Source organism: Lynx canadensis, chromosome A3, assembly GCF_007474595.2.
Source record: "Lynx canadensis isolate LIC74 chromosome A3, mLynCan4.pri.v2, whole genome shotgun sequence".
Taxonomy (NCBI): domain Eukaryota; kingdom Metazoa; phylum Chordata; class Mammalia; order Carnivora; family Felidae; genus Lynx; species Lynx canadensis.
In genome coordinates, this window is record NC_044305.1 from 117,982,452 (window position 1) to 118,005,066 (window position 22,615).

At 40.5% G+C, this 22,615-nt stretch overlaps 1 protein-coding gene across 2 annotated transcripts; it reads right to left on the minus strand.

The window, feature by feature from the left end:
• Nucleotides 1–377: 377 nt before the first annotated feature.
• On the minus strand, nt 378–22,610 carry GPN1 (GPN-loop GTPase 1). 2 transcript variants are annotated; one of them, XM_030311414.2, is made up of 14 exons: nt 22,471–22,610; nt 21,667–21,760; nt 19,621–19,660; nt 18,092–18,158; nt 17,176–17,213; nt 14,646–14,724; nt 14,340–14,434; nt 13,365–13,410; nt 12,578–12,724; nt 11,402–11,484; nt 9,847–9,886; nt 9,106–9,196; nt 3,983–4,090; nt 378–2,494 (listed from the first exon to the last, which is right to left on the minus strand). In XM_030311414.2, the coding sequence occupies exons 1-14, from the start codon at nt 22,579–22,581 to the stop codon at nt 2,409–2,411; spliced, it is 1,125 nt and encodes a 374-aa protein (XP_030167274.1). In that variant the 5' UTR covers nt 22,582–22,610; the 3' UTR covers nt 378–2,408. The 2 variants fall into 2 exon arrangements, with proteins under 2 accessions (XP_030167274.1, XP_030167273.1); XM_030311413.2 differs by lacking the exons at nt 18,092–18,158; nt 19,621–19,660 and having other exon boundaries at nt 22,471–22,604.
• Nucleotides 22,611–22,615: the final 5 nt, after the last annotated feature.

Below are 22,615 nucleotides of genomic sequence, written 5' to 3' on the forward strand. Positions count from 1 at the left end.
AACAGCAGTAAAATGAGGTTATAAACTATCAGGTAACTTACAAATTTGCTAACTGTACAACGTTTAGCATGCTTATCTAAACTCCTATTCCAGACTCAGTTACCTTCACTTTCCCCTATTTATGAAAGTAGACATCAAGCAGTTTCCATAAAGTAGCCATCTAGTATTTAATCCATTCAATTAGCAGGCATTTATTGAGCAACTGTTATGTACTGGTTCCTGTGCAAGAGATACAGAGATGAGTAAGACTGTGTCCCTGTCCTTATGGAGCTTTCAGACAAGTTATTTTTTAAAGAAGTATTCAAAGGCACTAAGCAGAAAAACCAAATATATTCAGTTTGCTTTGTAAATGTTTTCCTCTTGAACAGGTTCAAAAATTTTTTTTAACGTTTTATTTTTTACATTTATCATGCCACAAATTCATAGGGAATGGGCTCCAGCAGCTCATGCTTCTTTCCATTGGTTCAAAGTGTACTTCTCTGGGTGGGGCAGGCTGGCACTTCAGCTGAATCCAAATACCTTTTTCTTTGGCTTCCTTCTTTTCCTGATCATTTTCCTTCGCACGTTTCAGGAAGCTCTCTGAAGAATTAATATGTACAATCCCCTTTCGCAAGAACCTTGCCCTTGTTTACAACAATGGCAGCAGCATATTGGGCAACACTGTAGACTTTTCCAGTTTTGCCATGCTAAAATTTGTGGGGCGTTCCTTTTTGAATAGTGCCTATTCCCTTGAGGTCCACAATATCACCTTTCTTATAGATTTGCATGTTATGTGGCCAAAGAACAACTCCATGCTTTCTAAAAGGCCTAGAGAACATATGGCAGGTACCACTCCTCTTTCCGTTTGTGTTGGTCATTTTGAAAATTACTGGAAGATGGCAGTTCTGCTATGTTCAAATTATAGACCTATATAGGTCTATAATCTATAGGTATAGAATACTGAAATTGATACTTAATGGCAAAATAAAATATTTTTACTTTTAGAACGTTTAAATTGGAGAATAAGCACCAGATGGTCAAGGTTAGGGTACTCTTAATAAAGCAGGTCATTTTGTGGATACCTGAGATTTTCCTGGCCTAGAACTGTCACAGGCTATTTGAGTTAGAGCAGTGGTTCTCCAACTTAAATGCATGGGAATCCCCTGGAGGACTTATTAAAACAGATTTCTGGGTCCCACCCCCACAGTTTCTGATTGAGGTCTTGAATGTTGTATTTCTAACAATTTCCCAGGTAATGCTGATGCTTCTGGTCCACTGGCCACACTTGAGAACCACTGAATCAGAATGCAGATTAGGCAGGGATAAAATTCCTTAAAGGAAATGCACTATGTTTTATATTAATAGGAAGAATGTGCAAGCAAGGCAAACCTTACCATGGCTACTATGTATGGAATGTGCACCTGACCCAAATCCATGGCCTTTGATGAAATCACCAAGGATACTTTAAGTTTAAAGTACAATACAGGGGCACCTGGGTGGCTCAGCTGGTTAAGAGTCCTACTCTTGATCTCAGTTCAGGTCTTAATCTCTGGGTTGGGAGTTCAAGCCTCGCACTGGGCTCCGTGCTGCGCACGAAACCTACTTTAAAAATATATAAATTTTAAAAATAAGTACAACACAAACAGCCTGGCTCTGTACCTGGTTACTAGGTATGTATACACAGGAGGCTTTAGTAAACATCCCTCTTTACTGAGACAGGTTTGGACAGGTGGCTTTAAACCTCTGTGTTGAACAAAAGTGAACCTATGTGCAATTATATAATTTTCTTATTTGAAATTATGATAGGGTTACAACAAAATTAAAATTAAAAACTCTTTATCCAAGTCACCATCAAAAGCAAGATTCTTACTCAATCTTATGTTTTGCTCAATTTCTTCAACGAACTGGTGTCCTAAAATGTTAGCTACCCCACGTGAGACACATTTCATACCCAACATTGATTGGTTGCCAAGGAGACTTCCACTGCCACTCTGGGCAAGCTCATGTTTTCTCTCTCCCTTTCTGCTAAAAGGAGGGGAACTCATGGCGTAGGATCAAGGGCAAGATGCTGGGAGAGTAAAGTATAGATCCAGCCTAATAGAGATTTGAAGTGAATTTTAAGTTCTGTTTCATCCATCAGCAGCAAAAGTACGTTAAGTTCAAACAATAAAACTGGAAGCTTTAGGCTTGAAGGGGTATCGGCATCCAAGGACAGTCCATATCCTTCCTTGCATAAATCCAAGGAAAAGGCCAAGGGGAATTGGCATCTACCTGCCAGGTCCAAGAGTCTCCTAACCCTGGCTTCATCTGAGTCAAATTTCCCTATTAGAGAAACTCTGCTACTCAACAAAATTGTCCTTTATAGTAGCCCCCAATCAGAGGTAAGAATAGTTCCTTCACAGAGTTCCAAACGTTTGAACTTCTAGAAACTATTTGTTGTTTCTCTTCCAGTATTGTGCCATTGATTCTTGCATAAAATTCTGGAATGCTGGCTCTTCACGGCTTTCTTCCGTAACTGCAAGGAAAAAAGAAGGTCAATTCTTTTTAGCTTTCCCATTATATAGGTGGTTAGAGCTGCTGTCACCAGTCCATCAGAAATAGTACTCTGTTTCTAATAAACTAAGTGTTCACTAATCCCAGTAAGGAAATACCTCCCAGAAGCATGCTGTATTTATCATGTTGCCCAAATGCACAATTTCTCTCATCTGTAAATGAGAATACCTCATTCATAAAGTAACTAGAATGAGGTCCCATTCCTAGGTATTTTTAACCAAGAGAAATATATATAGCAGCTTTATTAATAACTAAAATCTGGAAATAACCCAAAAGTCAATTAGCTAATGAATGAACAAATTGTGGTATGGCCACATAATAGAACATTATTCAGCAATAAAAGAATGTATTTCTGATACATGGATGGATCCCAAAAGCATTACACTGACTGAAAAAAGTCAAATGCAGCAAGCTATTAAATACTATGATTCCAATTATACAACACTCTGGAAAAAGCAAAATTATAGGAACAGAAATCAGATTACTGATTGCCAAAAACTAAGTGTTCAGAAAGAGGACTGAATAAGGAATAAGGAACAAACAAGCATAAGGAACTTTTGGGGGTGATGGAAGTGTTCTGTATCTTGATTATGATGCCTGTTACAAGTGCACATATATTTGTTAGAACTCATCAAACCAGACACGTAAAAAGGTTGGACTTTATGGTTTGTAAATTACACCTCAATAAATCTGAGTCAGTGAGGTACACTGGATGGTAAAGAGAGGTTTGCTCTTGGTCACTGATTTGACCTCAAAGAGTTGTTTCAAGAAATCGATTCTGTTCACAGTCCCTAAATCTGTGCCAGGTGGAGAGCCTTTTTGGGTTTCCTCTGGTACAGTCCCTTCCAACTGGTTTCAGTCTGCCGAGGCCTCTCTTTATGTACTCTTTGTTTACCCCCCCCCCCCCCCCGGTAGTCTTTTATTTTTTTAAGTTTATTTATTTTAAGAGAAAGGGGAGAGTGCACACACATGCACATGAGTGGAGGAGGGGCAGAAAGGGAGAGAGAGAATCTCAAGCAGGCCCCGTGCTGTCAAGATAGAGCCTGAAGTAGGGCTCGATCTCGCAAACTGTGAGATCATGACCTGAGCGAAAATCATGAAGAGTCAGACCCTTAACTGACTGAGCCACCCAGGTGCCCCTTCCTCTCATGTATTCTTCAAACAATAATTGCAACCAAACAAAAATCCTGGATTCCTCAGAGTTACGACCTAAAGATGAGAAGACATGAGATTAATAAATAAAAAAGCCTGTAATGAGTTCAATACTAACTACTCAGTAGAAAGGCCAGGAACTCAATATATTGAACTCTTGCCTGCTGCTGTATCCAGTGCCATCTCTTCTCTCCCCTGTCACTGGCTGCATACATAAGGTGTCTCTCAATAACAAAAAGCTCCTGAACATACAATGTGAGGATAAGCAGCTGTTCTCTTTTCATGGGCCACCTCTCACCTCTGTGGTCAATATCATCAGTATCACTGTCTGCTTCCTCATCCTCTTCATCCAAAGTTCCCCGAGTCAGGATCAAGTCAGAAGGGTCGAGTGCAGGAGATAAGCTGTCTACAGAGAAAACACCTATGAGTACCATGTAATGAACCTATGCCTCCTCAAAAAGGTGATTTTCAATCCATGAGTAAGTAGGATTATAAACTGGCAGGATGAAAGTAGTCACAATAAATATAAATGCAGAATCTTACCTCTTCTAAATGTATTGTTAATACCACTTAACATTTCTACAGTGGTTTAGTTCACACAATGTTTCATGAATCTAAAAGGTTCTGTTTTTAAGCTTAAGAAAATTCCTGGTAGTAACATCATTCCTTTTTACTAGCTTCCAGCTTAGAAGAGGCTATAGTTTTTCCTACAAAGACTAAAGACATTTAAGCAGATGCCATGTGCTGGAGAGTCAGGGTAAAAGTGTACAGCACTAAGGAAGTTTCCTGGTGGAAATTTAAGTTCAGGGGGTCTGAAGAGATCAGAGGGTGAAATGACACAGTAAAGGAGCCAGGATATGATTCAAGAAAAAGAGGGAGGGAGGAAAACGGAAAATCGAATCTATTTTTAGAGCCAAATTCCCTACTCAGGGAAACTGAATAAGGACTAAGTGCCAATCATCAGGAAAACGTCTAATCAAGTAATTCCTGTGAGGGGATTCAGCCTGAGAGAGTTGGGCTCTATGAGAACCTAAAACCATGCTAAGTATCATAGAGCTATGGGAGGACATGACCACTCTCTTCAGGAGCTTGGTTTCAGAGAAATCAGCTGGGGAATAAAGGTGGCCATCAGCAGCAACATCAAGGGACACAAATTTCAACAGGCCTGTGGCCCTGAAAAAGGATGACAACGTGGCATGCTAACAGTCAATGCTTCATTCTGTGTCCAACTATACTTGGGATTTTCCCAAATAACTTCTTGAAAGTCCCCAACCTTTAACAGGTTATCAGAATATGGCAGCAGATTTAATTCACATTTGTTGATTCACATATTCATGAGTGATTCCAAAGAAGCACAGCACACAAATTTATGTTGCTAAGGTGTGCAACAAGGATGGCCAGGCAAGTTCACTTAAATGGTAAACCTAGGCAGTTTCCTGGTAAACCCAGCATTTCCTCCTCCAAGTGGCTTTGTTCTCTACTAAAGATACAGCAATAGCTTTCATCAACAGAACTTCAATCTTTTAAAGGCCAGTCCAGTCCATACCACTCAAAAGTGTGGTTGGGTAGGGGTGCATGTATTCTAAATATGAGCACCAACCTAGAAACCCCTAAGAATCAATGACAACATTAATTCAAAAAATAAAAAATTCAATAAAGTAGCAGCATAAAAAGACTAACATATGGAAATTAGAAGCCTTCATATACACAAACATAACCAGTTAGAAGATATGGTTCAGAAAATCCCATTTTCAACACTAACAAAGAAGATAAAATTCTTAGAAAATTTTAACAAGAACTATGCAAAAACCACATGAGGAAAACACTCCTGAAAAATCAAGTTACATTTGACAAATATAAACACACTCCTTGCTCTTGGACAGGAAGACTCAACGTGACAGTTGTCAGTTTGCCCTATATTAAAGAACATAATGCAATGTCAATAAAAACACCAAAGAGCTGTTTTAGCAAGCTAAATAAGTTGACGCTAAAGTTCATACAGAAAAACAAACAGACAGGAAGAGCCAGGGAAACACGACAAAAGAAAAATAGGAAAAGGGACTAGCCCTGTCAGACATTAAAACATTTTATACAGGCTCTACGTAATTATAACAGTGTGGTAAAGACACAGACAATCCAGAAGAATAAAACAGAAGTCCAGAAATATACCCAAGTACACATGGAACTTTAGTATACGATACAGGTGGCATCTCAGATTGCTGAGGCAAAGGTAGTCTTTTTAAGAAACAGTGTGGGGGTGGCTCAGTCGGTAAAGCGTCCGACTTCAGCTCAGGTCATGATCTCGCGGTCCGTGGGTTCGCGCCCCGCATCAGGCTCTGGGCTGATGGCTCGGAGCCTGGAGCCTGTTTCAGATTCTGTGTCTCCCTCTTTCTCTGACCCTCCCCTGTTCATGCTTTCTCTCTGTCTCAAAAATAAATAAATGTTGGGGCGCCTGGGTGGCGCAGTCGGTTAAGTGTCCAACTTCAGCCAGGTCACGATCTCACGGTCCGGGAGTTCGAGCCCCGCATCAGGCTTTGGGCTGATGGCTCAGAGCCTGGAGCCTGTTTCTGATTCTGTGTCTCCCTCTCTCTCTGCCCCTCCCCCGTTCATGCTCTGTCTCTCTCTGTCCCAAAAATAAATAAATGTTGAAAAAAAAAATAAATAAATAAATAAATAAATAAATGTTAAAAATTTTTTTTTTTTTTAAAAAGAAACTGTGTGGGCGCCTGGGTGGCGCAGTCGGTTAAGCGTCCGACTTCAGCCAGGTCACGATCTCTCGGTCTGTGAGTTCGAGCCCCGCGTCAGGCTCTGGGCTGATGGCTCAGAGCCTGGAGCCTGTTTCCGATTCGGTGTCTCCTTCTCTCTCTGCCCCTCCCCCGTTCATGCTCTGTCTCTCTCTGTCCCAAAAATAAATAAACGAAAAAAAAAAAAATTTAAAAAAAAAAAATAAAAAAGAAACTGTGGTACAAATGTTTATGAAAAAGGTAATAAAGAGCTATACTTCACACTATATCCAGGAATAAACTAAATGGATCAGGGATCTAAATGTAGACACTGAGGGGCACCTGAGTGGGTAAGTCGATTAAGCGTCCGACTTCGGCTCAGGTCGTGATCTCACAACTCGGGAGTTCAAGCCCTGCGTTGGGCTCTGTGTTGACAGCTCAGAGCCTGGAGCCTGCTCTGGATTCTGTGTCTCCATCTCTCTCTGCCCTTTCCCTGCTCACTCGCTCTCTCTCTCTCTCTCAAAAATAAACATTAAAAAAATTTTTGTAAACACAGACAGTGAAACCATACAAGAACTACAATAAAACATAAGTAAATTCCTCTTTAACACAGTATGGGTAAGGGATTCACAATTACGACACAAAATCCAGATGCAGTAAAAGAGAAAGCAAGTAAATTTGACTATATCAAAACAAAATAAAAACTTTCGCCTGGCAAAATAACACCATGAAAAGTCAAAAAAACAACTGATAACTGGGCGCCTGGGTGGCTCAGTCTGTTGAGCGACCCACTTCGGCTCAGGTCATGATCTTGCGGTTTGTGAGTTCGAGCCCCGTGTCGGGCTCTGTGCTGACAGCTTAGAGCCTGGAGTCTGCTTCGGATTTTGTATCTCCTCTCTCTGCCCCTTCCCCGCTCATGCTCTGTCTCTCTCTGTCTCAGAAATAAACATTTTAAAAAAACCTGACAACTAGGAAGAAAATACTTCCAACTTGCATCACAGAAAAATGGATATTACCCCTATTACATTAATGGGTATTAAAACTAGTGAGTAAACATGTGAAAATTAAAAGGCTATTCATATGGTCTCAAAGCATCACCCAACAAAATACTTATCATAAAGGGAAAAATAACTTTATAATGAAAAAAATCTGGCAGACACCAACTTAAGCAAGTAATCAAAATTAACATCACTAGTAATGGGACAAATCTACACTGTGTGCCTCCAGATGTTCTGCGTGGAAAAAACTCAACTTCACTTGTGTAACGTTCTGCCACCTGAATTGAATACTGAGGGAACATCAGACAAATCCAAACTGAGCATCATTCTATAAAACATCTGTCCCATACATTTCAGAATTGTCACTGCCACGAAATACAAAAAATGGCTACAGAACTATTCCAAATTAAAGGAGAACAAGAGACTGGACAACTAAATGCAATGCAGATCCAGGATTTTCTCCTGCTACACAGGGCAAACAGCTACCTCTAAATGAGGACTACACGTTAGACAACAGTATCAGTGTTAATTTCCTAATTTTTAGTTAACTATAATGGAGTTCTATAAAATAATACTATTGTTAGGAAATATATGTTAAAGTATTCAAGAACAATATTCAAGAGTAAATCCGTAACTTATTCTTTTTTTTTTTTTTTTCAACGTTTATTTATTTTTGGGACAGAGAGAGACAGAGCATGAACGGGGGAGGGGCAGAGAGAGAGGGAAACACAGAATCGGAAACAGGCTCCAGGCTCCGAGCCATCAGCCCAGAGCCCGACGCGGGGCTCGAACTCACAGACCGCGAGATCGTGACCTGGCTGAAGTCGGACGCTTAACCGACTGCGCCACCCAGGCGCCCCAGGGCGTATTCCGTAACTTATTCTTTTTTTTAAAAATTTTTTTTTTTCAACGTTTATTTATTTTTGGGACAGAGAGAGACAGAGCATGAATGGGGGAGGGGCAGAGAGAGAGGGAGACACAGAGTCGGAAACAGGCTCCAGGCTCTGAGCCATCAGCCCAGAGCCCGACGCGGGGCTCGAACTCACGGACCGCGAGATCGTGACCTGGCTGAAGTCGGACGCTTAACCGACTGCGCCACCCAGGCGCCCCCCGTAACTTATTCTTAAATGAGTCCAAAAAAAGGGAATATATATATAATGTATAAACATTTTGTTTACAAATACACTTATATGCTTATATGAAATATAACTGCATACCTATTGAGAAAGAAAGAATAAAGTAAATGTGGTAGAACATAAACATTTTTGGAATCTGGTTGAATGGCATATAGCAATTCCTATGCTAACCACACAATTTTTCTGTTAATCTGAAATCAGGCCAAAATAAACAGAAAAGGAAAAAAAAAAAGAGGGGGGTAGAGGGTGAAAAGTATTTAAGAAAATAGAGAAGATATCAAGTATCTTGCCAAAGCAAAGCAAAAACTACCTCAAGAGGAAGAATTCAAAGTCGTATAGTTATATATACAACTTTCAGGAGTTTATCTTTCCAAACCATTTTATATATATATATATATATATATACACACACAAAGTAAATGTGACAGATCAATTGATCTATCTAAAACACCACATTATGTTCATCCTTTTCTCTTTATCTCTCTTAAATGTGAGTATCTTCCTGCTCAGTGGAAATAAGCATATTCTGCTTTTAGTTCCTAACACCAAGAGACCCCCCATTACCAGTGGCAGTCCCTGTGTCCAAGGCTACGGAGCCCATATCTTGCCGAAGGCATTCCAGTTGTTCTTTCTGTTGCTGGCTCTGTGCACTGGCCTGTACATACAGAGAAAAATATCCTCATATTAAAAAAGGAGCCCCCGAGTTAGATGCCAGACTTCTAACAGGAGACAATTAAGTATACAAATACTAAAGGCTATTTAGACATTGAGGCAGGTAAGAGATGGCTGATACGGGGACAGAAACACTAAATACCATGGGCCCAGATTAGCACAAATTCAGACTGAAGGGCTCTGCAGACTGATTTAGAGGTTTCAGAAATAGGACACAAAAACACATCAAAAGAACCCTCAAGAAGACACAGCAGTGATAAGGGGCCCTGTGCAGCCAAAGGGGGCAGGCCAAGTAATTATTTGGAATCAACACTGTGAATCACCTCTTTTGTCTTAAAATTCTATAACCAGCCTTTAAATGAGCCTTGGAGAAGTGAAGTAGGGCATAAGAAGTGCTTAGCAAATGTAACAGAAAAATCAGATTTTTAAAAACTCAAATAAAGAGAAGGAAAATAATTAAGGGGCACTTCTGCATCCAGACAGCACACATACACATTTACTAATTTAAAATAACAAATACCTAAAACATACCCTGATAGCCAAAACAAAAGCATTTATGGCAGAATTATTAGTACATGGTTTGAAGTTATTTTTTTTAGTGGCCCAAAATGTACACTAACCCTCCTCTCTTACCAGTGATTTCTTCAGACGTTCATATTCAGGACGATATTCCCTGGAAAGAGAAAACGCTTTCTTAATTCTTTTGCTTATTAATCTGTCCTATCTGCCCTCTATCTTCCTAGGTCTCTGACAATAACAGAAGATCTGACCTCACTGAACATTAGATGTAACAAGTCTCAGTCACTTAGATTCTAACCCTTTGGAATTAAAGTCAAGGTGCTTGTCTCCACCCTGTAACCAGCAAAGATACAAAAGACTGACTGCAGGGCTGGAAAGATGAACTCTGGCATCCATGACTCAGGAGCTCATCTTTTTTTTTTAAGTTTTTTTTTTTTTGTTTGTTTGTTTTTTTTCAGTAATCGCTACATCTGACATGGGGCTTAAACTCACAAGCCCGAGATCAAGAGTCAGATGCCTACAGACTGAGCCAGCCTTGTGCCCCAAGCTCATGCCTCAATTGGGTAAACATTTGAAATGAATAAAAGAAGGAAGGCCTATTGGGCTCAGGTAGCCCAATATATAATTATGTGGCTAATCTGGGCAACAACAGGATACAGAAAAGACTTCATCCTGAGGCTTTGATAACACACAAAAAGACCCCTTGTCTGATGAATCAAAATCAAAATAATGTATATAAGAACCACCATGTGGTTGTTAGAATCTTGCTAAGTATGAAGCCAAGAGGAACATACTAGTAAGCAGCCAATGATCATGCCAGGAGCCCAAGGAAAGGTGCTCTGATGACACTTTCCTTTAGGTAGACAGAATTCCAGTATTTACCACAATAGTAGTAACAACCATTTATCATGAAGTATGCTTGCTACGTGTCAGCAAGTGTGCTAGGTGCTTCAGATGTATTTTCACAAATAATCCTCACAACAACCTTAACAGTAAGTGCTATTATCCCTGATCTACAAATGATGAAAACTTGCTAAGGCTACTCATTTATTAAGTGGGGGAAACAAATCCAACCCATGCCTGTATGACTCCAAAGTCTATGTTCGTAATTCTTTTTTTAAGTAAGCTCTACGCCCAGAGGGGGGCTTGAACTCATGACCCTGAGATCAAGAGTCACATGCTCTACTGAGCCAGCCAGGTGCCCCTCCAAAGTCTACATTCTTAATCCAGGGTCAGCCAATGTGGCAAATAGGCCAAATCAAGCCCACTGCGTATTTTTGTAAATAAAGCCTTATTGGAACACAACCAAACCCATTTGTTTACAAACTGTCTGTGGACACCTTTGCCCTACAGTGACAGCTGAGCAGTTGCAACAAAGATTGTATGGCCCACAAAGCCTAAAATATTTACTATCTGGCTTTTTACAAAAAGGTCTGATGATTCTTGCTCTTCATCTTTCAATATAGCGAAGGTCTTATACTCCTATTTTTAAAAAAGTTCATGGGACTTGTTATCCCTAAGTGTACACATACAGATCCAGTACACGTAACACGTGGTAAATAGAATACTTACACTACGAAAACCAAAATGCTTTGCCCGGTAAAACTGCTGTTGTATCAGATTGTGTGTTGCTAAGAATGTCATCTACAGGATTTTCCTTTATCCTCACCTTTCATACTCATCTGCAGCACTGGTGACTTGCATGAAGAGTTCATCTAAGCCTGTACCCAGAACAGCAGACACACCCACCACCTGCCAAAAGCATCATTAATGCCACTGAGGAAATAAGTGTATATTTAAAAAAACATTTTTTATGTTTATTTTATTTTTGAGAGACAGAGACAGACAGACAGACAGACATCACAAGTGGGGGAGGGGCAGAGAGAGAGAGGGAGACACAGGATCCAAAGCAGGCTCCAGGCTCTGACCTGTCAGCACAGAGCCTGACGCAGAGCTCGAACTCACAGACTGCGAGATCATGATCTGAGCTGAAGTCAGCACTCAACCAACGGAGCCACCCAGGCACCCCACAAGTGTACATTTTTAAATGGTATACATTACTTTGTTCGAACGTCATAAAATCTTCACAAAAGTTTAGATACTTCAAGATATCTCTTACAAAGAGTAAAGCTAAAACAAAGCAAAACAGCATGCATACTCAAAAACCATGGAAATAAGTCTATGAAAAAGAGAGGACTGGAAAAGAAAGAGAATTAGCAGGAACAGTAGGAAGTCTTCTCCACTATTCCCTGTCAATTTCAACCACTGTCTGTTCTCTACAAAAATTAGTATCTCATGTTAATTATCTGATGTTAATTATGTCTTTGCTTGGACAATTACCATACTGCTTGCCACACCTACCCTCTTTTGCTTATATAAATCTTAACCTTCCTTCAAAGCACACCTCTAATGCTATATCCTCCAAAATCCCTCATTTCAAGAGTGATGTGTCCCTCACCAGCATCAGACCCAACCTCTAATCTTTTGTAACGTCCTTACCACAATATATCATGTTTCAATTATGTGTGTAGCCTTCTCTTCAAACTAGACCATACACTCTGAAGGCAGGGTCTTTACCTTACTTATCTTTTTTCCTCTTTTTTTAAAAGTAATCTCTATAATCAACATGGGGCTGAAACTCATGATCCCAAAATTAAGATCATATGCTCTACCAAATGAACCAGCCAGGCTTATTTATCTTTCAAACCACCAGTTTTCAATAAGTAATGCTTTCAATGCTTTTTTATGAAGATAATGAACTTTTCTAAGATATGTTCAAAGCCAGCCCTATGGGTTAAGAGGTTGTCTGAAGGGACTGTCAGTATAAGCAGAAGAGAAAGTTTACCCTAAGTGAGCTGTAGAACTCATCTAACACCAGGCTCATTGAACGAGTGAGGTTACTGACGTATGTAGTCTCTTGATTCAGGGCATCTTGGAAAGCCTCAAAATCTTGCATCCATTCCACTGCAAAGCTGTGATCGATGATGTCAGTCTGTACCAGAAAGAAGTCAACTATCAGCAACCAGAGATGAGTTCAGACATCAAACGATGCTAAAAAAAATTTTAATTAAGTGATAATAACAAAGAACAATTATTCATATAGTTCCTTTCTGTTTCCCCCATTTCCTTCTCCACTACAACAAATCACAAAGAGCCAAGACTGTTGTAAATAATTAAATGAAGATAGGTGTTCTCTTGATGGACGCAGACCCTCCACTATCCACAGCCAAGTGACCATGGCCACAGTGGATGCCAGCACATTCTAAGCTCTGAAGTGATACGGTCTTTTAAATACTAGTCATCAACCCTACAACAGGGAAGTTTAGTATCTGTTTTAATTGCTACTTCCACCCCCACGTGCACAGTCACAATTCTGAGGGATAACACACACTATGCTTGAGGGGCTACTCTATCTGGCTTAAAACTACTTTGATGAGAGTCAGTGATACATATTCATATATTCATATAATCTGACTGAATCTTCTTCCTAGAAGTGCTCATGACTTTGTTTCCGCTAAGTCTGAATCTGTTCTCCAGCATGTGAAAATCCTTCTCACCTACCCAAACCTTCCATTAACACAAGGTTCTGATGAAAAAGAAATACTGAATCACAAAAGGAAGGATCCACTTACTTTATTCATAACCACAATGAAAGGCAGCTTGGTTTTGTACAAGATGCTGAAAATCAAACATCAAGACATTAGTAAAAGCACTTAAGTTCTTGCTTGCCTTGTGTCACTCTGTTGGAATGGAGTAAAGAGAAGGGGGATGGGTTCAGACTCTACATACAGGTATCCACTCTTGCAGAGCACTCACATTCTCCTCTCCCAAGAGGAAAAACCATCACCACCATCAAGCAAACACCACACACGCTTTCTTGGAGTAATAATGCTTTAATACTGATTTTGGTTTTTGTGTATGTTTTTTGCCTGGTTGTTTGTTTTTACCAAATAATTGTCTTTTAAACAATAAAGATGCAAACAAAAAGTACTGTCATCCGATCTCTATTTCGATTAGCATTTCTTGTGTCTAACTAGAAGGGACATCCCTAGTCACATTAGGAGGCATGAATACTGGCAGTGGCTTCTGTATACTCCCAAAATCAAACTCTCTCAGATTTAATAATGGTTGGCCTTGCTCCTATGTCTAATGCATTCACACACCCGAGTGAGGCATGTCCTTCTGCCTCTAATGACACCATTCCTGGAGCAAACTTGTGCTTTTTGGAATTACAGATGAATCTCTTTGTTCATGATCCCTCATATTATAATTTAACTCTACCTGTCATAACACAGAAAAGGAGCACTTACACCAGGGAACTCTATTCTATTTAGACTTCTTTCATTCAATTGGGAGCAACTACCAGAAACTCCACCTATTTCTGTAACAAGCAAGGGAGGAAGATAAGTTGCCCATAGAGAATGCCAACACATGTGCCTCTTTTCCCTTCTAACCCCTCCCCAACTCATAACCACTAAACTGAGGAGCAAATTTGGATGAGCACAAATCCAGGTTGGTAAGCACTCAGGACTCAAATACAAAAAAAAAAAAAGAGAGAGAAGGCTTCATACCTTGCTGTAATACCATGCCCACCAATAACCAATTACCTGCAGGCATAGAGCATATTGGACATGAAGGTTACTGGGTTGGTACTTCTTGATGTGTCCATGACATAAATGACAACTGTTGGAAATGAAGATGCCTAAAGCCACAAAATAACCACAGCCTTAGTCAAAGGGCTCATAACCTATTCCCAAACTCCCCCCAACCTTCCTTAGCAAGGGAAAGTCATTTGAAGCAGGGTGTACAGAGCTTCCATAACTCCCTCCCACATTAAGGTCCCAGGCAATAAAGAGATGCTTAACCAGTCTAGTTCTCTAGTTACTCTAAGTAACAAGTCCTAGAATACTCACCAGGGCCTCAGTGATGATTGTCCCAGAAGCTGACCACGTGAACACCTCAATCTGTCCAGGTGTGTCAATCAAGACATATCTGTGCCAAGAAAGACCATTAAAGGGGGGCACCTGGGTGGCTCAGTCAGTTAGGCATCCAACTCTGGATTTTGGCTCAGGTCATAATCTCACCATTGATGAGATCAAGCCCTGTGTCAGGGCCTGCTCTGACAGTGCAGGGTCCGCTTGGGAGTCTCTCCCACTCTCTCTACACCTACCCCTGCTCGCTCTCTCTCTCTCTTAATAAACAAACATTTGAAGTAAATAAATAAGTTAAAAAAAAAAAAAAAGACCATTAAAGAAGTATTACACTTGTGCAATGCTGAAAGAGATTCCATCACACAAGACACTGAACATCTGATCATCCAAGATTGGAATAACCTCTTCACACTATCAAGTGTAACTTCCTCCCATTGCCCTTAAAATGCATACTACATTCCCCCAGGCTTTGCTCAATGTCCAGTATTCACGCTACCAGGCAGCAGGAGCAGCGGTCCTCAAATTGCGGCAAATGATCACAGAGGAAACTGTGATAGTTTTAGAAACACACTGCATTAAAAGAAGAGAGAAGCAGGGGCGTCTGGGTGGCTCAGTTGGATAAGCATCTGACTCCTGATTTCGGCTCAGGTCATGATTTCACAGGATCATGATTTTGAGCCCCGTGTCAGGCTCCACACCGACAGCTCGGAGCCTGCTTGGGATTCTCCCTCTCCCTCTGCTACTCCACCGCTCTCTCTCTCATGCGTATGCTCTCTCTCAAACTAAATAAATAAACCTTTTAAAAAAATGAGAGATAAGCAAAACCGGAAGGGAAATATCCTGGGAAACCATCTGGTTTCTTGGGGTAGCCGTGGGGTAAAGGTGGAGGGGAAGGAGAAATAGAGGGATAAGGAAGTGACAGCTAAAGAATACAGTGTTTCTTCTTGAGGTGATAGAAATATTCTAAAATTGACTGTAGTTATGGTTGCATAATTCTGTAAAAGCCACTGAAATGAACACTTTACATGGTATATGAATTACATATCTAAATAAACCTATTTTTAAAAATGAGCAAAGAATTTTCAATAGACATTTCTCCAAATATACACCAATGGCTAAAATGTATATAAAATGATGTTCAACATCACTAATCATTGAGGAAATACAAACCAAATGTGATACCACAATCACATGCCACTTCACGCCCACTGACATGGCTATAACAAAAACAAGGACAGCAACAAGAATTGGCAAGGACGTGGACAAGGAACCATCACACAGTGCTGGTGAGAACGGAAAATGGTGCAGCCACCAGGAGCTGGGGGTGGGAAGGGGGAACAACAGGAACTGCTAATGAGTATGGAATTTCTTTTGAGGATGAAGAAAAAGGTCTGGAATTAGATAGTGGTGATCAATGCATAACATTACGAATACACTGAAAACCACCACATTGTATACTTTAAAATTAGAGTGCACTTTGTGTATTTGTATCTCAATAAAGCCATTATTTTTTACCTCTAGTACGATCCCATTTCTGTAAAAACACCTTATCCATCCATCCTTCTATGTATATACGCATGGAAACATGTGGAATGATAGTCACTGATAGCAATGACAACATATATAATATTATGTAATAATGTTTTATATGTATCATACACTATAAATACTAAAAAATAATATGTAACAGTTAATAATAATGATAGTTACTTCTAGTGGGAATCAGGGTGATAGTTTCATCTTTTAAATTTTTTTTTAACGTTTATTCATTTTTGAGACAGAGAGAGACAGAGCATGAGCAGGGGAGAGGCAGAGAGAGAGGGAGACACAGAGTCCAGAACAGGCTCCAGGCTCTGAGCTGTCAGCACAGAGCCTGACGCGGGGCTCGAACTCACGGACCGCGAGATCCTGACCTGAGCCAAAGTCGGACGCCCAACCGACTGAGCCACCCAGGCGCCCTGATAGTTTCATCTTTTAAATATTACGTGTGGTTTGAATTCTCCACAGTGAGCAGATAGTCTTTTTTTTAACAAAAATAATGAATCATCTTTTTTTTTAAAAAGTGAAACTATCATGATCTAATGACAGTTAAATGTAGATAATAACAGTGTTATTTTATTTTACATTTTGATACTATTTAAATTTAAAGAAATAATTATTCTCTCTGAATCACGTAAATTATATTCATTTAAAACGAGGGTTAAAAAGGTTTTAGAGACTTTCATGCCAGCAAGTGTGGTCTCCCAAGAGAAGCAGGCAGACGACTGAATTTGGACAAAGTCTCAATGCCTCCTAGGAAGTGGTGGGCTTATATGACAGTGATCGGTGGCAGGATACTATTAAATTTAGCTCTACACTATATAGCATCTTAATGATTTTTAGCCCACTTTTTTCTTTCACTTCTAATGGTTTTATCCCAACCTACACTCTTTCAGAGCCTGATGGTACCCTGAAATTCTAGAGATGTGTCAATTACAGAGTAATAAATAGGTGTTAAACTGAAATCACTTACTTAGACATGTTCTGGGCCTTCTCAATAAATTTCATGACCTAAAAGAGAAAGATGCCAATTACAACAGATAATCACAAATCCCTCTGCAGGGAGGCCTGCCTTTTAGGCACTATCAACTATTCAATCTCTGTGTTCTCGATTAGGACACCAACTAATGAACTCAATGAACTGAAGAAACACAGCCACATCAGCAGCAAGCAAGGTCCTGAGAAGCTGAAGATGATCTGTCACTGTCAGGTCATATCTCTTGGTGCTTTGGTAAAATATTAATAGCCTGTCTCATGGAGTGACATCAGGGTAAAAAATTAGTAACTACATGAGGCACCTGGGTAGCTCAGTCAGTTAAGCGTCCGACTTTGGTTCATGTCATGATCTTGTGGTTCGTGAGTTCAAGCCCTGCGTCAGGTTCTGTGCTGACAGCTCAGAGCCTGGAGCCTGCGTCGGATTCTGTGTCTCCTCCTCTCTCTGCCCCTCCCATGCTCATGCTCTGTCGCTCAATAACAAATAAACGTTAAAAAAAATTTTTTTTTAATTAGTAACTACAAAACACTTTTATAGAAATAGAGAAAAAGCTAACCAATGACAATTATGTCACATGTAAAAAGCCCCATTATCTTTCCATTCCACACCCACTAGCCCATCCCACTCCCCAACCCTCCACTCCAACCTCAAGGTAACGTCCAAGACATGATCAAGAAAAGAACCTACGTCTCTTGGATTTTTGTTTTACTGGCTATGAAGCATCTCACATCACTGATCATTGTCATTACCCACTTCTCTGCCTACCAAAACACTTACTTATTTTCTATATGCATACGCAGGCTTCTTGCTCTTCTTTCCCAGTGTGAGCAAGCTACAGCATTTAGAAGTCACAGGTTTTTACACAGCCATGTCATAAAAGTAGAAACAGACATACCTGATCAAATCTGGTAGCAAAGAGATTGAGTGAAGTCACTATACCACCATTGGGCCCAAGTCCATACCTGGACACTAAGTTGAGGATTTAAATTACTTACAGATCAATTTAGATGATGAAGTTCATACTTAGGGTATCATTCACACAAACAGCATTGTAACTAAGTGTTCCATGAATGGACACTGGCAGCTAATCCTTGACTAGTACATACCACACAACCCTAACGTCACAAGGAAATATTCATTATCAACATCTTCCTCATCCATTTGTCATTTTAGGGATGGCTAGGCAAAATGAAGTAATTAAAGTGACCAAAATGTGGGGCACCTGGATGGCTCAGTCAGTTAAGCGTCCAACTTCGGCTCAGGTCATAATCTCACAGTTCTTGAGTCCAAGCCCTGCATCGGGCTCTCTGCTGTCAGTGCAGAACCTGCTTCAAATCCTCTGTCTCCCTCTCTGCCCCTCCCCTGCTTGTATTCTCTCTCCCTCAAAAATAAACAAACATTAAAAATAAATAAATAAAGGTGCCTGGGTGGCTCAGTCAGTTAAGCATCCAACTTCGGCTCGGGTCATGATCTCATGGTTCATGGGTTCAAGCTCCACATCGGGCTCTCTGCAGTCAGCACAGAGCCTGCTTCACACCCTCTGTCTTCTTCTCTCTCGGCCCCTTCCCTGCACGCTCTCTTTCTCTCAAAAATAAATAAACATTTTAAATAAATACATAAATACATAAATACATAAATAAAGAGACCAAAATGTAATAGATGCATCAGGCAGTGACAGCCTAATGGCATTAGCCATTAAGACCATCTGTATCACACTGCTTGCTCTGATCTTTACTGATCAAGCAACCTGATTATAATTAGTTAACCCACTTAGACGTGCCTACACTCAAAGTACACATTTCACACAGCAATGTACTATGAGTTGATCCTACTACTAAACCTACTCATTTCTGAGTTTCCCAGTCAGAGGAGGTAGTGGCCTCCAAGGAAATACTACTTTGTGGAACCCAGGCACAGCACCAGCTAGCCTCTCTCACTCTGTGCTCTCTCCTTACCACAGCCTATAATTCTAGGAAAATGGTAAGAAAACTGAAATCACAAGCTGAAATAGTATTTCTAATCACCTACAATACCTTTCCTCACATTCATCTTTCCATCCTCTTAGTTCAATTACTTTGAAACGGGAGTCTGGGTGGCTCAGTTAAGTGTCTGACTCTTGATTTCAACTCAGGTCATTATCTCACAATTCATGGGTTCAAGCCCTACATTGAGCTCCGAGCTTGCTAGGAATTCTCTGTTTCTCCCTCTCTCTCACCCTTCCCCTGCTTGCATGTGCGTATGGGCACTCTCTCTCAAAATAAATAAACTTTAAAAACATCCTTTAAAAAATTACTTTAAAGCAATTAAATGCTTTTGCTAGTATTGTTTTACAAAGATACAAAAACACTCTCTCAAAGCCACAAAATATGGACAATAACTATCCAGTGATGAGTCAGCACAGGAGGCAGATACAGAAAAGGATACTGTTTCATGACTTCTTTATACTTGACGGTGTCACGAATATCTGGGGAGGGGGGGGCGGAGAAGGGGGGGAAAGAATTCACTGGAATTTAACACATAAGAAACAATAAGTTTGAGACCCTCCACCTATCATAGCCTCAGCCAATAGGCCTCTCAGGTCACCTCTGCTTCCTCTGAGGAGAAGAAATAAGTTTCTCTCTTGGTATCTCAGTTAGTTTTCAAATCTGTTTTCTAAATTTTCAAGCTAAGGTCAATGAACTGTGATAGGGAAAAAAGCAAGATCGTGAAGAGAACAAAAAGGGAGAAGGCACCCTGCAAGCACCTTCTCTACCAGCAAGAAGCTGAAAGCAGCTTTTCAGGCTTCTCTTGCCTGCGTTCTCTTCTACTAACCTCCGGCTCCACACTGCTTTCCTTCCTTACAAAGGATAACTGGCAAGGCACCCATGACAAAGACTAGGAGCTTGGAAGTTAAGGTAGACATGGTCTGAAATAAGGAGAAAAGTTCTGTACAACTTAAATACCTTATCAGTGACCATATGCATAGAAAAAGAGAGGTAAAAAAATATGAAATGGTTGAGTTACTATATTGTACACCTGAAACTAATGTAACATTATATTTGAACCATACTGGAATTAAAAGTAGAAAGAAAGCAAGAAAGCAAGAAAGCAAGAAAGCTAAATCAAGAAAAAGTTTTCTTACTGCCTACTAGTAACAGGGTAATGCAGACATGATTTTTCAAAGGGAAAATTAATGCATCCAGTAATATCTAACTAAATCTAACTATCAGCCTGTAGACCCCACCAACTATTAGAATTCCATCTTTTTCTAAATTTAAGTATAATTGACATAGAGTATCTTAGTTTCAGGTTTATATCATAATGATTAGATATTTTTACATATTTCAAAATGATCTCCACAGTTAGTGCAGTTACCATCTGTCACCAAAGTTATTATATTAGGCTGTACGTTATAGCCCTGTAATTTGTTATGTAACTGGACATTTGTACCTCTCAATCCCCTTCACCTACTTCACCCACCTCCTAAATCCTCCTGTCTCTGGTAACCAACAGTTTGTTTCCTGTATCGGAGTCTGTTGCTGCTTTGTTTTGTTTGTTCCTTTCTTTTGTTTTTTAGATTCTACATATAAATGAAATCATAATGTATTTGTCTTTCTGTCTTGATTTATCTCCCTTAACATAACACCCTCTAGATCCATCCATGTTGTCACGAATGGTAAGATTTCATTCTATTTTATGGTTGAGTCACTTTCCACGGTGCATGTATATATATACACACATACATTGTATCTTGTTGAACCATTCATCTATCAACCGAAGTCCATCCTTTAAGTGAGAAGATGTCAATTTTTTCCCAAACCCTTCCCAAAATGATCTCTGCTTAATACAAGGTTTTCCTTTATTAGTTTAACTAGGGTACGAGCAGCTTAACAAGATTAAGAGACACGGAGGGAGAAAATTAGCACAGTGACAGCCTAGAAATCAGGAGACCCGCAGGTCCCATCAAGAATTATGACACTGAATCATATCCACTCTTAATTTTTTTCATAGCCACAGATTCCTCTGAAAGCCTGATGATAACTGGAAACCCCTCTCCAAAGCAATGCGTATATTGGGAGTGGAAGCAAGGTTCCTATAGATCAGTACATGAACTACCACACAAGAACCCTTAAACTCTCAACTTTTGATAAAAGAAACTAAATAAAACAGGTTTATGTACCAGAGCCTGCTGAAGTGACCTGGAAGTGAGAGGACTGACTTTCTGTCATTTCGCTATCCCAAGTAACAATAGCCTGACACCCTAGGGTCAGAAAGAGGGGAGAGATAACAGTGTGAAGGAAGCAAATTTAGTTAGGGAACAAAGAAAAGAATGTGCATAAGGGAGAAGACTTGTTTAGAGATTCTAGCAAATTCACAGAAAATGAAAATTGGCAGTTTTGAAAAATGAAAAACGAAAGCATTGAAGTCTGGCAAGCTGGAAGTTTTCCATTTTCTGAGGGACTTCACCCAGTTCTGGTACAGTTTACTCACCAATATTGGCAGGAAAGGGTACTTCATGTACAGCTGGGTCCAGATTAATCACATAAGGTGGAGACCCTTGGCTATGCAGATGTCCCGTAAGCCTCTGCAGAGGTGATGGGGAGAGGGATGTAGTGAGACAAAGAGGGAATGATAGGGGCCAAGAGAGAACTTCCATTCCTTTGTGGATGATCATACCTGAAGACTTCTGCACTTACCCTTCTCAGTACTTGAAATATTCGCCCCCAATATCCACCTCCAACATTCAACTCAAATGAAACGCTACCTTTTATCACCCACCTAACAGCCTCCCCCTACTCTCGATCACTTATCTACTTGATTTGTGTGTTTTTTTTTCTAGCACTCCCACTAAAACATTAGCTCCAAAAAGCGGGAACCTAGTAAACTCAATTTCGCTGCGTCCGCGGTGGTTGAAACATGACAGCTGTGCAAGAAATAATTCTTTAACAATCTACACCAAAAGTCCGTGTGTTGGCACTGTATTAATTAATTGCCAGTTACTCGTAAGACTGTCTTCGAGGAGCTGACAACTTTGTCGGTAAGACAATTCCAGAACGCGGTAAGTTGTACCAAGCACGAACTGAGGGTGTGCAGATGAGAGCCCTAGCCCTAATTAAACCAGACTAGAGTCGAAAAGGCTAGCCTAAGAAGGAACCGGAGTTGCTGGCAAGTTCTCGAAAGCCGCACGCGGGTCCCCTCCAACTCCGTGAGACCTTCCTCCCGTTCTCCCTGGCCTTTCGCCTGCCACTGTCAACCTCTCGCGCGCACCTATTACGCCCGCGCCCTGTACGTCACCTGTACAAAGGTGGTTTTCCCAGATCCCGCCATTCCCAACACCAACAGACACACTGGGGGCCGAAGACCGCCAGAAGCCTGCGACTCAGCTTCACCTACGGGCTCCGCCATCTTTCTCCTGGCTCCGCCCACTCTACCGTAGTGA